Here is a 16,082-nt window from a genome sequence, read left to right on the forward strand (position 1 = left end):
GTTCAGTGTTACTTATTCCAGTTGTTGGGTTTAATCTGTAGCTATTGTTCTGTTGAAGTTATTAATCCCACACATCTGTTGCTGGTAGTCTGGACAGGCATGGATCACTAGTTTAAAAACTGGGTTGTAGAATTTTAGCCCTTTCCAATTTGAATATCTATGCAATTAACTCATTCCACAGATAAATCCCACAGATGTTCTCTGTCATGCTAATGGGTCCATTACATAAGGATGGAGTCAAAGTAAAAGAGCAGGGAAACCAGAGCTGAATTAACATAAAACGAAGGTGTATAACACTAAGCTCAAATGTGGACCCATATCTTTTGTGTCACTGGACCTGGTAACAGCTGCATCTTGGAAAAAGTTGGAGGATATTTCCGTTGGTGCAGAATGCTGAACCTCAAATGGTACCAGGAGCTAGGTGGAGCACGCACGTTACTCCCATTCTGCAGTCACTCCATTGGCTGCTCAACAGTTACTGAACTCAGATCAAGGTATCAGCTGTCGTAGTTCTTCATGGCCTTGGAGCCTCATATCTTGCAAGACCACTTTTTAACCTGTGTCCTGCCACGACAGCTTCACTCATCTGAGCAGGGCTTTCTGCACATGCCACCCTACAGGTGGGCATGGTCAACAACTGCCTGTACACAGGCCTTCCCTGTAATGGCCCCTGCCTTGTGGAATGGCCCGCCTGAGGAGGTCAGGAAGGTTCCCACGCTCCTGACATTTTGCAACCTATGTAAAACGGAATTATTCAGGGCATTTTTGTAATAAAACCAGAGGTACACTGTAAGAGGTTGGTTCAGTAAAATGTACTATATGCCTACTGATGTAATTATGTTTCTGCATTCTTTAACATATCATGTACATTGTTCACCTATGCTTTGTTCAGATGACAGCTCCATTTCAAAATTTCTGCAAGTCCTAGTGCTATTACATTGCTTATTAGATGTATAATCCTATTGATTGCATTGATTTTACATTGCATAATCTGCTTTGAGTCTCAGTGAGAAAGGCGGTCTATAAATAACATAAATAAAAGGCTAGTGTTTGATCTCCTGCCCACCAGAGGTTCCCAGTTCCTCTTCTAGCCTGAAAGTTATCAGGTTGAGAGGGGAATGAATAAGAATGGTAATTAATGAACATGAACACAGTTACTGTTATAGCAGGACAAATGCAGTGAATTTAATAGAATAGTGTAAAAAGATTTCATCAAATGTAGCTGGTGAGTCTTCTAGAGATTTCCTTCCGTGGCCGGACATATAGATAAGTTCTGGAGGTATCTTCTAAAATGACAAATGAACCCAAATTCTTCTGTCTTAGCACCATTGGACAGCACTCTATCTCATCCTCCCCCAGCAACAGCAACTGACCAGTCATGGCTGGAAGAAAGATTTCATCACCTTTTTATCTTTTGAGTAGGTTTGCAATGATGAAATATAGGAATTAGTCTCGGTCATTGTTATTTTTTTTTAGCTAAATATAGACATTCTGCTACACCATCTTTTTCCTAGACGGCATTTCATGATTTCATTAGTTAGTAGCAAAACCTAGTAAAAGCTATCCTAACAAAAATGGGTATTTTTCTGAAATGGCTTTTTCATTTAAAAATATGGATGCATGGTACAGGCCTTTCTAAACAGTCTGAGAATGACTGCTAGCAAACAAGGAGAACCAAGAAGATGCAGCATATTTTGTGCAAAGCATAAGTAGACCAATTGCTAAATGTATATCTGTATACTAATTCCCAACTGTCCCTTCTGTGTGCAGATACTTATTTCCACAGATGGGGGGCTCACTCTCCCCCTACAGGTTTTTCTACAGACTTGGGGGAGGACTGTGGAGCTGCAGAAAAATCCAAGAAGTTAAAAAAAAAAAAACCTCTGGAAGATTGAAATGGCTGCAGGAATCTACTCCAGGCCTTGTCCTCATCAACAGTGAGAGACTAAAACATTCAGGAGAGAGCGAAGGCTTATAACTGGTTCTGTCAGTAAAAGGAAGAGGGCAGGGCCCTTTCCAGGCCTATTTTGGCCTTTCAGGGAGGGAGACTTGGGGCCTGGCCTGACAAGGGTTGCCAGTGCCAGGCTAGGAAATTACTAGAGATTTTGTGGTGGAGTTTAAGGAGGGCTGGGTTTGGGGAAGGGAGAAGCCTCAGCTGGATATAATGCCACAGAGTCCACCCTCCAAAGCAGCCATTTTCTCCAAGGAGAAAGATCTCTGCCGTCTAGAGTTCAGTTGTAATTCTGGGGAATCTCCAGTTGGCAGTTGGCAACCCTAGGCTTGGCAGCAACCTCTGGTGACTTGATGCCATCTCATTTGCATGACTCAAATAGGCCCAGCTGCCTGCTACTGTTCATCAGCAGCCACCCTATGAAAGCCAGTGTGATGTAACAGTTAGAGCATCAGATTAGGGTCTGCGAGACCCAGGTTCAGATCCCCATCTTGTGGTGATTTGGGACCAGTCACATACTTTCAGCCTAACCAAACTCATAGGGTTGTGCAGATAAAAAGGAAGAGAGAATAATGTAAGCTGCTTTGCTCCCCACTGTGGAGAAAGACTGTAATTTTCCTAGGTAGAGGCTGTGGGGGAGGGGGGTGGAGAGGGAAAGCTGAAGACAGGCAGATAAAGGTAGGTTGGCTGTTGGGTGGGAAGGAAATAGGGTTGCCAACTCCAGGTTGGGAAATTCCTGGACATTTGAGGGGCGGAGACTGGGGAGGGTGGGATTTGAGGAGGGGAGGAACTTCAGACCAGTATAATGCCATAGACTCCACCCTCCAAACCAGCCATTTCCTCCACGAGAACTACCATTGCCAGCCTCCAGGTGAGGGCTGGCGATCACCCAGAATTACAACTGTTGTCCAGGTGACAGAGATCAACCTTGGATAAAATGGCTACTTTGGAGGGTTGATAGAACTGTGGGGGACTTCCTGACCTCCTCAGGCAAACTGTTCTACAAGGTGGAGGCCGCAACAGAGAATGTGTATGAATGGGCAGTTATTGGGCTTCCTCATTTGCAGGGCGGCACTTTCGGAAGGTTTTGCTCAGATGAGTGAAGCAGTTGTGGAGGACCATAGTAGCAGAGATGGTCCTCCAGCTGTGTGGGTCCAAGACTGTTAAGGGTTTTGTAGGTAAACCTTGAATTAAGCCAGTAACTGATCAGTAATCAATGGAGTGACTACAGAATAGCTGTGATATGCAGCATTCAACAGTAATTGGGCTGCAGGGTTCTATACCAACTGGAGTTTCCAAGTTGACTTTAAGGGCAGACTCATGTAGAGTGCATTACAACAGTCTAGCCTTGAGGTAACCGTAGTATGGATCCATGTGATCAGATCAGCCCACTCAAGGAACATAAACACCTTCCAGTCAGGTAGAAGAAAGCATTTTCGCAGCTGCAACAACTTCTCCAGAAATAAGGCTGGGTCCAATAAAACCCTCGCCTTCTCTTAACTGAGTCAGTGACTGTCAATGGACCCATCAAATGTGGGAAGGCCAATGCCTTTCAAGACCTTGGCTTTCTCAGCCAACACTACCTCCATCATGTCAGGATTCGGATTAAATTTGTTCACCCATAGCCATTTAACCACAGCAGTAAGGCACTGGTATAGAATTCACCATTATTGTAGACCTTCTTAAGAACAATGAAAACACTATACCATGATGCTAATCAAGCTGATAGGTTTATTATTGACATGATTAATTTGTCCAGAGTAGCACTAACAGCAGACTTTCTACAAAGGTCCATCAACTTCAAGGCCTGTTTCGAAATGTATGAAGGGAGCTGAATTTTAGTCCACTGATCACTGGAAGAAAGTTCTAAATAGCCATGCAATTTAGCAAACACCTTGAGAATCTTTATTCTGCTTGCAAACAGCACGAGGTCATCTTCAGACACATCCTTTGGCCATGGATGGTGATTAGTGGATGGCTTTAAGGAAAGAAAAGACAGGGAGTTAACAAAGCGGCTAAAGCCACGTAGTACTTATGTCCAACAGAAATTCAGTAGACACTACACATTGTCTCAATGCCATTGGGGGGGGGGATGCTGGGGGTGTCAGGAAATTACAGGACCTTTAGCCTGTCTCCCAAGTAAACTGGTAAAAAGCATTGCTAAAGATAGAATGATAACCATAGAGAGGATGCCTTCCTGACAAGACTCAGCATGGATCCTAGAAAGAAAAGTCTTACCTTACAAACTCTTTAGAGTTTATTTTTGAAGTGCTGACAAACTTATGGGAAGGCTGATCTCTGTCTTCCAAAAAAACTATTGAAAAAGTCCCTCATAAAAGAATCCTGAATAAACGTAACAGTCATGGGCTACAAGAGTGGCGTATTCTCATAGACAGGTAACTGGTTTAAGTCAAGTTAGCAGGATGAGGTAGGCGTATTGTTCTTAGAATGAAGGGAAGGGAGCAGTTGGAGATCACACCAGAAGTCAGGATTCAGCAATGAAATTGTTTGCACATGACTCATTATTCAAGATGGTGAAAACTCCAACTGATTGCAAGGAACTCCAGAAAGGATCTCTTTTATGCAGCAGTGGTAAAAAAAGAAAGAAAACTCACTGTTAGGGATTCCAAGGAAGGGGATTGCCAATAAAATTGGCAGCATCTCAAATGTCTCCCCCCCCACCCAATAAATGGTATTGGAGCACTCTAATATTTCAACAATTGTTACAGCTCAAAAAAGTTAGCATAGAGCTGGTGTCACATCTCAAAAAAGTTAGCATAGAGCTGGTGTTGCAGAAAAAGAGCAACCAAAATTGCCCAGGGGGTTAAAGTATCTTTACTATATGGAAAGTTTTTCTCCTTCCATGTTTTTAGAACTCAGAGGCACTCAATTAAATTGATAAGCAATAGATTCTAAACAGACAAAAGACACTGCAGCAATGTGCACTGAGGGCCACTGGAGTAAGTGACTATTAGAGTGGATTAAACAAGCTCATGGGGGATAGTTCTATTGAATCCTTATTAGCCTTGATGACTAAGTGGAACCTTCATGTTCAAAGGCAGCATGCCATTCATGCCAGTTACTGGTGGACTTTGTCCCCTGTTGATCACTGTAGGAAACAAGATGCTGATCTAGATGGATCTTTGGTCAAAGCCAGCAGGCTCTGTTTATTCAACACCAGGGAGGATATCATTTTAAATCCAAGGTAAATTAAATGGTCCGTTTAATTCACCAAGAAAAATAATGGAATTAATTTATTAAAATATAGTTTTTCATTTGGCATTTCAGATAGTTCCCAAACAAAAGTACATCGTAACTGAGTAATATAGTTGTTATGAAGAAGAAGAGAAGAAGAAGAAGAGATTGGATTTATACCCCGCCCTTCACTCAGAGTCTCAGAGCGGCTTACAAACTCCTTTCTCTTCCCCTCCCCACAACAGACATCCTGTGAGGTGGGTGGGGCTGAGAGAACTCTGACACAAACTGCTCTTTTTCAAGGACAGCTGTGCCAGAGCTTGTGACTGACCCAAGGTCACATCAGCAGGTGCAAGTGGAGGAGTGGGGAATCAAACCCGGTTCTCCCAGATTAGAGTCCACACACTTAACCACTACACCAAACTGTGGTATGCATGTTGATTGCCAGGTAAACATAACCCCTTTACTGACAAAGGTGACCAAAAGCTTTTGCTCATGCAGACCTATCTCCTTTTTGTATCATTATAACATTTGGGGGAAAGAGCTTGTATATCCTGACTTCCCACCTGTGGATCCAGTTTTGAGATATTAGAAGTGATCACCATATGTACTGAATTTAGATTGCATCTGAAACCAGATTATTTTAAAGGGGGGGGACTTAATCAGTCCCAATTTAAATAATGTGGATGCCTTTAAAAGTCTGTTTTATTCACACTGGTTAGAACTATGAAGCAGCAAGAGTCAAACCAAACCATACGAATCCTTGAGAGAGATCCCTTTTGGGGTGTGTACACTCACTGCCCTTAGTGGAATCTTGAAAGGTTGTAGGAATCCATAAAACATCTATTGAGATGACGATCTTTTATTCTTTTGTTATACTTCCTGTATTCTTGTCCATTTAAAAAGTCACAATTCCTGCTTTTACTTCCAAATGTGTCTATATGACTCACAAAACTCAATAGAGTCGGGTGGGGGGAATCTATGATATGGAGAATCTTGTCAAGATTCTGCAATTTCCAGCCACAGAGCTGATGGTACTGTGGGATGGGGAGAGGAAATTCAAGCATAATTCACCAGCACCCACAGAAACTAGATTTATGCTAGACCATCTGATTAGAGTCTATTATTGAGGGATGGCACAGATGCAGCTTTTTAATGCTATTGCTGAATTGCTTTACAGGTAGGATTTTAAAACCCAAGTCGACTTTCCTGTCATTTAGTAGCATGGTCTGCCATCAGACTCTAACGCCGCATCTTCTTTTGATATATGCACATCTCATAGAACTGCATAACTGAACCATGCAGTGCTATTGTATGTTGAGCTACCACAGTCTAACCCATTGGTTTCAGTACATGGTTGACTAGTCAACATGATTGATTATTCCAGTCAACTCTGCATGTATACACTGTTGTAATGCTTTGTGAATATATAAAGATCCAAATGTTTTGGATTGTATAAATTGCCCTGTACAAACCATATCAATTTTGTTCCAGTCTTCAGCAGATGTAACTTCATTTTTAATACCTCTAATAGTTTGAATCAATTTGTTTTCTTTGCAAAACAATCCCACTTTTCCCCTACTCAACTGCAGATTACAAGAGCATGTGAATTTATTCCTCCCCTGGTTTCTTTAAAATGAAGTACCTCCACTTTGGTTCCCACGTTGATTTTTGCTTGTTTCCCCATTGCCAGGAAAGAAATAGCAACTTTGTCCTGCCCAAGAATCCTGACACCGACATTCTGGTTCAAGGACACAAATACGGGTTTAAACGATACAGTGGGAGTGTACTTCTGCAAGTGGTTTGGCCAGATCCATGTTCTCACTTTGTTGCCATCTTGGTCTGAATAATGTCCTCCTCGAACTGTAATATTTATCCTATAGGAGTAAAATAATAACTTGAAATGAGGTCAATGAAGAAGAAAAAAGAGACATCCATATGTACTATATATTTATCCTGCTCTTCTTAAGAAATGTTCACTTGATTCTTCCTTCCTCTTCTGTTTGCGCTCCATGTACACCCTTAGACCTTTAGTTGTATCTAGCCAATTTTGTAAATTGCCAGATCTCCTCCTTACTACAGCTCTCTTCCTCAATGGTTCTTGTCCACGCAGGTCTAATGACTCCTAGCATAGCCAAGGGGACTCTCTTTCCTGCCCTTTCTTCACCAGCTGAAAAACTGGCTGGATTCAGCCTCTGGTCTGCAAACCTAAAACCAGGGATGAAAGTAGCTAACATCTTTTTACCAGGACTGTTTCTCTTGGGGGGACTCAGAAGATGGGAGGTACCATTTGGGCTGCTTTTTAAAAACTGGTATGCCGTACTGGCCCACGTTGGCTTACTTTCACCCCTGACAAGGATTGAGTCTGTGCTTGCTCCTCTAGCAGGGTCTCCACATGCCTCAAGACTTCTCATGACACAATCCGAACCAGCTCGTAGGAACTCCCTCTCCATAGCCAAGTAAGATGTCTATGCTTTTTGTGCCTCCAGGCTTAGTAAACAAGTGGGATCATTTCTCCCACCACAATGTTGCAGTGACCCACTGGACATCTTCTGGCCAGTTTGCCCTTTCTAAAGATGGGTCGTAGCAACCTCGCTGCCCTTGTCTCACCACTTCTTCCTGACTGGTGCTCATCTGTGGCCCAGCAGCTTGCTCAGCCTCTGGTCTGAACCCCTTGCTGCCTTCTGCTCTCCATTCCCCCTGTGTGCCAGATTACATTTCCAGTTTCCTCCCACTTCAGTTCTGTTTAAAACTGGCTGAGCCACTATTGCTAGATGTAAGAAGACAAAGAGGTTTATTGCCAGTATTTGTGTTTCTTCCAAGGGATGAAGCACCTGAGGCAAATATGCTGAAACAGAAAACATGTCCACTTTTGAAGTCCTATATTCTTTGGGCCAACTGCTGTTACCGTTTGTAAAGTTTCACACACGCTTAAGTGTCAGGCAAGGCAGCAGCTCTATCCACCCAAAAGGGAGTTCTAGATCACAATGGATGTACTGATAAAACAATAAAACCTACCAACTCTTTGTTTTAAATACAAAGGACAAATACACATAATCCACACTAAATCGAGAGAGAGAGAGAGAGAGAGAGAGAGGGAGAGAGAGAGAGAGAGAGAGAGGGAGAGAGAGAGAGAGAGAGAGAGAGAGGGAGAGAGGGAGAGAGAGAGGGAGAGAGAGAGGGAGAGAGAGAGAGAGAGAGAGAGAGAGAGAGAGAGAGAGAGAGAGAGAGAGACACATACCATATAATTCCATTGGGATGATAGCAAGTCCCTTGCCCAGAAGATTCAAATACCGCTTGGATGCCTGCATTCTCAGACCTGTCATCTTGCACAATACAAATATAACCGCTACTCTCCTTCTTTTGCACAACAATAACTGCCAGATTCCCAGAGGGATAGCTGCACGTGGATAAGGCCAGTTGCTTGTTTAGGAATGTTGCTGCATTACCAGGTATGTGGGGCGTCTTCAGTTCATTAGTTCTTGAGCATTTTTAATTGGATGCCACCCAGGAAACAGTGCCTAGAATTCCTGAAAGCCAGTCATAAGTGATATGTGGCTATTTCTCTAAGCAAGATGCTCTCCGTTCCAGTCCCCATGTTCCATTTTGCAGAAACAGGTTTGCATTCAGACTGATGTTTTTGCAGATGCCCATTAAGAGTGATTTCCTGCCTTCAACAGCAGTCTAAAATGTCTTCCCAATCCTGTTCCCGGTAGTCTCCTCTCCCCCAAGAGTGGCATTTCGGGTGGCATTTCAGGCTTCCATGGGAGGAGGGAAACAGGAAAAGCAAGCTCCATGGGTGTCAGTCCTTGCACACGTGGGGACACTAGTCTGGATCCAACCCACAATATGTTCACTTGCCCACATACACATGAAAACTGGAGCTAGGGTAGGTCAAGAGACAAGGGGATGGATCCAAACTAAATCTGAACTTGCTACCAATTCCCTCCGCCTGCTCTTTCCCCCATTCTATATAATTCCTTAAGATCCCCTATCCCCCAGGAGCAGAATTACGTAAAGATCAATCAGCTGTGGTGGGGAGGGAGGCAGGGAAATCCCATTTCACCATTAGAACACTTTGTCTGGATCCAAGCTAAGGGCTGGTCTAAGGTCACCCAGTGTTCTTCTTCACAGCTGATTGAGGATTTCACCATGGGGACTCCCCTGTCCTGGTTCTGCACCTTGCCCACTGCTCCACATTGGTGCTTCCTGATTGCTCTGATATAACCTTGTGTGTAAATGTCATTTTTTCATCCTTCAGTTCTCCCAAGGAGCCTAAGGTCACCAACGGTGCTTTCCTTAGCAGCGTTCCACCTTCAGAGCTAACTGAATTCAACAGACTTCGAAAGGTGTGACTCTGTTTAGGGACTGCAAGTGAGCTAAATGGGTGGATACACAACTGAATTCAGTTCACCCCAATTCATGTACAATGCTTTACCCACTACAATTATTTATGGCTGAGGGCACAAGGCAGCCAATGTTCAGCAGTTTCAAGTCTCACTGTTTTCAATAGGTGAGTTTTAAACTCACACTTAACCCTTTCATTGAAATCAATGGGACTTTAAATGCATTTCACTCAGATATTGTCAAAATACGTTTCAGATGCTGCCACTAGCGACATGAGATAAGTCACAAAAGGATACAATATTTGTGCGGTCCCATCCGGAAACATAGTAAGAAACTTTACACCACTTTTGTAGTATTGTTGCAAGAACTGGTTCTTCAATAACTGCAGGAGGAAAGGAAAGAAGATACATGGGGAAACTTTTTTTTATCTGCAGGAGTATCAGCTTTCAAAAGGCAAGAAGGCTGCTAGAAGGAGGGTGGTGGCGACCAGCATCACAGAAAGTTGCACTTTGTCACACCCCTTGGCACTGATTAATTTAATGAATGAGCTGACATTCCAGGTTCTGGCACTCCCAGATTCTGTGGGATACAAGTGGGTTTTCCCCATGGATAAGTAGGATTCGAAGATCCATTTCAGGTAAAGTCCCTCTCAACCTGAAGCTGTAACTACAAGTGGGAATTAAGGAGAACCCACAACTCATGGCTGACTCAACTTGTGTACTTCATAATGTGTGAATCACATGGGTTTCTAGCCACGCTTGCAGCCCTCTCCTCATCTCCCACAATCCCATCCACTGATATCATGATTCTCCTGGACAAAATTCCATCCCAACTTTTTATAAGCACATTGTTTTTGTGCTGCTGTTATTCTAGCGCACACATCATTACGTAGGCAAAATATTGCTAGTTGCTTCCTTCCAACAGATGACGGGCATGCCAAAGCCAACAATTGGCCATCTAAAGGGTAAAGAATCAAGACCTATACAGTTTCTAGATATTAAAAGTATATTTTAATTTTATTATTTATTTGTATCTTGCTTTTCTTCCTGATCAGGGACCAAAGTGGCTGATATGTACTTTTTTCCTTTGCACTCAAGATCTCTTTCAGTTTTTTCTTTCTTTCACATTTAGGTCTGGCAATATTGTCCTTCATCCTAAACATACATTAAGTTACTCTTTGTACAACAATTTAGGCTATTCCAGAAGGTTTCTCTGAATTAAAGGAATGGCTTGGAGCACTGATTTTGTAGATGGGCAAATGCAGATATTGTCCACTGGGGCTTTGGACCTTGGCCATTGCCTTCTTACACATACATTTAGCATCTCTGCCTCAGTTGATTACAGTACAGACCAGGCATGAGTTACATGTTTGTAGGATTGGGACTTTGCATCAGAATAAGGCTCTTTGGAGTAGTTACTCTTTACTTTAAGTGCATACAGTAGTCTATTACAGATATACTTGACATAGAAAAGGAGTTAGCTTTTTCTTTACCTAGAACATGTTCCATTTTTATAGCCAAGAAGGTACCTTCTTCTTGATAGGTTTATATGAGTGTATATATTTAGCAGCATGAATAGCCCAGACTAGTCAGAGCCTGTGACAGCTCGGTAAGTGAAGCAGAGTCAACCATGGTTAGCATTTGGATGGGAGACCACCAAGGAAGACTAGTGTTGCTAGGCAGAGGAAGGCAATGACAAACCACCTTTGCTCATCTCTTGCCTTGAAAACCCCATAAAGTGTTTTCATAAGAACATAAGAAGAGCCCTGCTGGATCAGACCAGTGGTCCAACTAGTCCAGCATCCTGTCTCACACAGTGGCCAACCATAAATTGGTTGCAACTTGATGTCATTTTTTTATGATGATGATGATTAGGCCAGATGAAATTTAGCTTGTGCTCCATTTTGCGCCATCTGCTGCACAAATGTTTGTTTATGAAACTTATACTGTGCTTCTCTAGAGGCCCACTAGAGATGGCGTACAACTAAAACAATACAACTGTTTCTTTCACAAGCTTGAATTAGGCATGCAGTCCTTGAAATGATTACAGGTACATTATATACGACATTTAAAACATTAGTGAACAATGACCTAATATTCAGCATCCCATTCCATGCTGGGAGGGTTTTCATCTATTCAGAAAGAAAGGACATGGTTTTAGAATGACCTAAAAAGGTAGGAAGGCCTCTCATCCCATTTCAAGCACTGGCTTTATATGCACAAGGACTTGGTTCTACGGGAATATTAGAACACACAGCGCTTCCACCTGCAGCCTGAAGTGGAAGCATCCAGGAAATTTTCTACTTTTTGGTCCTATTGACTGTATATCATTGGGAAACCAGGTACAAGAATTTATTTATTCATATTGTTTATTTATTTGTTAAATTTGTATCCTGCCCTCCCCACCGTGGCAGGCTCAGGGCGGCTTACAGATGTTAAAACACCGAAATATGTTAAAACACAAAATACAATTAAAATCACAGCATAAGATCATCAGTGTTAAGAACATAGATATTAATACAAGATGGCGGCGTTCTCTCAACATTGGAAGGTCGCCTACCACCATAGTCCAGGTTCCTGCCAGGCTGCTGGTCGTTGAGTTAGTGCTGGTGTTAGGGCCAGGGCCATAGTATTAAAAGGCCACACCCTAATTGAAGGCCTGGTGGAAGAGCTCTGTTTTACAGGCCCTGTGGAACTGTAAAAGGTCCCGCAGGGCCCTGTTGTCATCCAGAGCTCATTCCACCAGTAAGGGGCCGCCACAGAAAAGACCCTGTCCCTCGTCATGGCCAACCTGGCTTCTTTAGGGCCTGGGAGGGCCAGGCGATTTTGGGATCCCGATCTTAGTGCTCTCTGGGGAACATATGGGGGAAAGTGATCCCTTAGGTAAGTAGGTCCCTGACCATATAGGGCTTTAAAGGTAAGAACCGGCACCTTGAACCAAATCTGGTATGCTATAGGCAGCCAGTGCAGTGCTTTTAGGGTGGGCTGGATGTGTTCCCACACAGGAAGACATAACAACAGCCTTGCTGCTGCATTCTGCACCAGCTGCAGCTGCAGCTTTCAGATTTGGGACAAGGGCAGCCCCATGTAGAGAGCATACAGTAGTCCAGTCTCGAGGTGACCATTGTGTGGATCACTGTTGCCAGATCATTGCATTCAAGGAAGGGAACCAACTGCCTAATCAGCTGTAGATGGTAAAAGGCAGACTTCGCAGTGGCTGCTACCTGGGCCTCCATCGTTAAGGAGGCATGCAGGAGCACTCCCAAACCTCCAGTGCTGGCACCAGCGGCACCCCATCGAAGTTCAATAGAGGGATCCCTAACCTTGGCACGCACCAACTCAGGCACAAGGACCTCCGTCTTCGTCGGATTCAATTTCAGTCAACTCAGTCTAAGCCAACCAGCCACAGCTTTCAATTCCTTCTGAACTCTAGCAATTCAAACTGCAAGGGGGTGCGTGTCACATTTTTGAGTATTCTGTCATGCTACACCCCTCTTACAGGCCAGGGTCCGACATACCTGAGTATGCCTTTCCCCATACATACCCCAGAGAGCACTACGGTCGGTGTCATAACACCGTTTAATGACCCCAGGCCCTAGAGATGCCAAGCTTGCTGCTACCAGGGCCAGGGCCTTTTTGGTGGCGGCTCCTACCTGGTGGAATGAGCTCCCGGAGGAGATCAGGGCCCTGCGGGACTTAGTACAGTTCCGCAGGGCCTGCAAGACGGAGCTCTTCCGCCAGGCTTTCAATTAGGAGCCACCCACCACCACTACCATTACCATCTACCACTACTGTCATCAACTGCATGGTGGTGGGTCGGCCCTTTAAGAGATCGTGGGAGGCCAAAGTATCGCTAAAGCGGGGCCCTAGTATTACATCTGTTTACACACCACCTCAAACTGAATGAACAATGATGATCACTATGAGCACTTCATAGTATTAATTGCATTTAAGTGTAGGACTTTTATCTTGTTTTTAATTGTTTTATCTTTGCACATGGTGCCGTTAATTGTGAGCCGCCCTGAGCCTGTCCACGGGGAGGGCGGGATATAAATCCAATAAAATAAATAAATAAATAAATAAATAAAATTACACATACATAAAACTTACCCTTCTGGGATAAAAGCTAGGTTAGCACTGTTTGCATTGACAGACTAACCTTTCATATGCCATGAATATTCTTTATAAGGAGGTAGCATTCAAACATGCTGAAGTAGTGCAGCTTAGAGGGGCTGTACCAACTGACTGTCCAGAGTGTGATCTGATGCATAACTCTTATGCAGACATGGAGGCCTCTGAGTCTTCTCTGGTTCCACATTTTCACAGGTGATGTGTAAGGCCAAGACTATAGACAGGGATGTCAACCTGGAAGCAGGGCTTACCTTTCCGCCTGCAATGGTGAAATCACAGCAAGAGATGCTGTAGGTGATCTCTTCACTTATCCTTTGTTCATCTGGCATTAAAGGAATCTTAGTCCAGCCCGCGGAAGATGGAGGCTCTTGAGACAGAACGTATGAAATAGTTCTGAGTTGTTTATTATCTAAAGAATATAAAGCGGCAAAGAATGTATATTGTATACATATTGTATTGCACACAAAAATTCAATGTTGCATACAACTTCTTGTCTAAACATGTACTAATAATTCAATATAATAATTAACCCAATGTCTAATTAAAATCCGTGATTTCTTAAAGAAGATTTCAGAAGTTTCTATTTTGGATTTTTAAAAAATTACATCCCGCTTTTAGATAAGATAAAATCTAGTGCTGTGGTTCATATTTGCCAATTTCTTCTGTGCAACTTTAAATAATCAGGACATGTTTAAAATTTTATTGGGATGATCAAATAGGGTATGTCTGTGAAAGTAGATTCTCCTCCTGGGACTGATAATTTCACATGAGTTAATCATTGTTTGTTTGGTAAGAAACTATATTGCCCATTTTAGAGTGGTTTTCAGCAATAGCCACTGAGGTGATCTACAAGGGATTTTTCTTGTGCAGAGACCACTTGAAAATAGCCTCTGCATGGTGACACAGAATTGGATCCAGAGGTGCCTTTCCATTAACAGAAATCTATGCAAGGAGAGATCTGCCACTTTTTGCAAATTTTCCACTTCAGCTGCCATACTGTAGCCCAGCTATTTCCTGACCCTCTGAAGCACCACTTTGGGTGGCACATGGAGATGCAGGACGATCCACTCTGCCAGCAAAGCTCTGCTTGCAGTTCTTCGGATCCAACCTTTGCAAGCACACTGTCCCACCACTGTTGCATTGGGCACCAGTCTTGGTTTCTTAGATCTTCACCAAACAACAGCCATGCCAGAGAGTGAAAACCAGGGCTACATGCTACACTGGGCCAGGATAAAATCATTAAAACATGCACATACAGTACATTACATACACTATTTTCAAATGGTATCTAAATTATGAAACTTCTAGTTCTTTGTCATTAGCCACATTCAGGCATCCCCACAAATGTCATTCAACAAAACCTGGTTACTTCTGGGTTGTGTATACATTCTGCTTTGCTTCCTCATCCACACATCAGTATGAAGGACATCTGCCCTACACTGACATCTCCATGGTTAGGTGCCACAAGGGGAACTCCTACTCAACAAAACTGTAGTACGGGAAACTCAGATGTCACAACAAACCACAATTAGCAGAAACTGTGGTTAACAAATACTAGTATAAAATCCCAGCCTTCCACAATTTGTAAGACCATCTGCACTCAGATGTCTCAACTAACTGGGATTGAAATGATGGTGTATGGCGATATAAGCACTGACATCTGAGATAAAAGTTTACTGCAATAACAAACACGTTAGGCATTATTCTTAGATTCACGCATTCGCAGGGCTGTAGCCAGCGGTGGGCCGCTGGGGGTGGTGCCCCCTATCGCATTTGCAATGCCCCCCACCCCGATCTTTCCTTTCTTCTTTAAATTCCAATATCTTGCCAAACCAGTTTGGGCCGCCACCATGCCAAGCCCGAAGTGCGATTTCCTCCCTTCTGTTGGCCAGGAGGCAAGGGAGCCTAGGGTGCACTCTGCCACTGTGCTGCACTGTCTTTCTCCCTCCTTTTCCCCCTTGTGGGGCTTGGTGGGTGTGGAGAAACGCCATTTTATGCCTATGTTTAAGTTGGTGTGGGCCAGATAGGAGGAGACCATGAAACCTGAGGTAGGCCTTGGCCTAGTCTCCTCCTCATTCCCCCCCCTCCTGTCTCCAACCAGCAGTCAGAGGGCAGCTCCCTAGAGAGGACAGGAAGTCCATCAAGGCTGTGAGGAGATCTGCCCCAGAATGCTGCAGGAGGGAGAGGAACTTCCTGGGCGGGAAGGGCTGTTTTATATAGTGGAGCTTTTGGGTGGGAAACCAGTCTGTGAGAATTGAGAGCAGTCTGCCTGAAGTCTGGAGCCAGTCAGGGAGGCAGAGGCCATGTTGAGAGTCCTCCACTGAAAGCAAGTCATGTGCCTGCCCTGCAGACCATCTAGACAGGGTATGTGTAGTGAAGGGAGAGATGGAGCGATTTATTATCCACCTTTATTTTAATTCTTCAGTTCACTGTTAATATGCCTGTATATAGTTGAGTGA

At 43.6% G+C, this 16,082-nt stretch overlaps 1 protein-coding gene across 1 annotated transcript in view; it reads right to left on the bottom strand.

Annotated features, from left to right (window-relative positions):
• Positions 1-3,668: 3,668 nt before the first annotated feature.
• ERICH6 (glutamate rich 6) overlaps positions 3,669-16,082 on the bottom strand; it is a 46,979-nt gene continuing 34,565 nt past the window's right edge. Inside the window, exons 11-15 of the mRNA XM_015423931.1 lie at positions 13,875-14,032; positions 9,790-9,875; positions 8,388-8,546; positions 6,792-7,023; positions 3,669-3,929 (exon numbers count right to left, since the gene is read on the bottom strand). Coding sequence (XP_015279417.1) covers positions 3,669-3,929; positions 6,792-7,023; positions 8,388-8,546; positions 9,790-9,875; positions 13,875-14,032 — 896 coding nt within the window. The remainder of the gene's footprint in view (positions 3,930-6,791; positions 7,024-8,387; positions 8,547-9,789; positions 9,876-13,874; positions 14,033-16,082) is intronic.

The sequence above is a fragment of the Gekko japonicus genome, unplaced genomic scaffold (assembly GCF_001447785.1).
Source record: "Gekko japonicus isolate JY-2015 unplaced genomic scaffold, Gekko_japonicus_V1.1 scaffold618, whole genome shotgun sequence".
Classification (NCBI taxonomy): Eukaryota; Metazoa; Chordata; class Lepidosauria; order Squamata; family Gekkonidae; genus Gekko; species Gekko japonicus.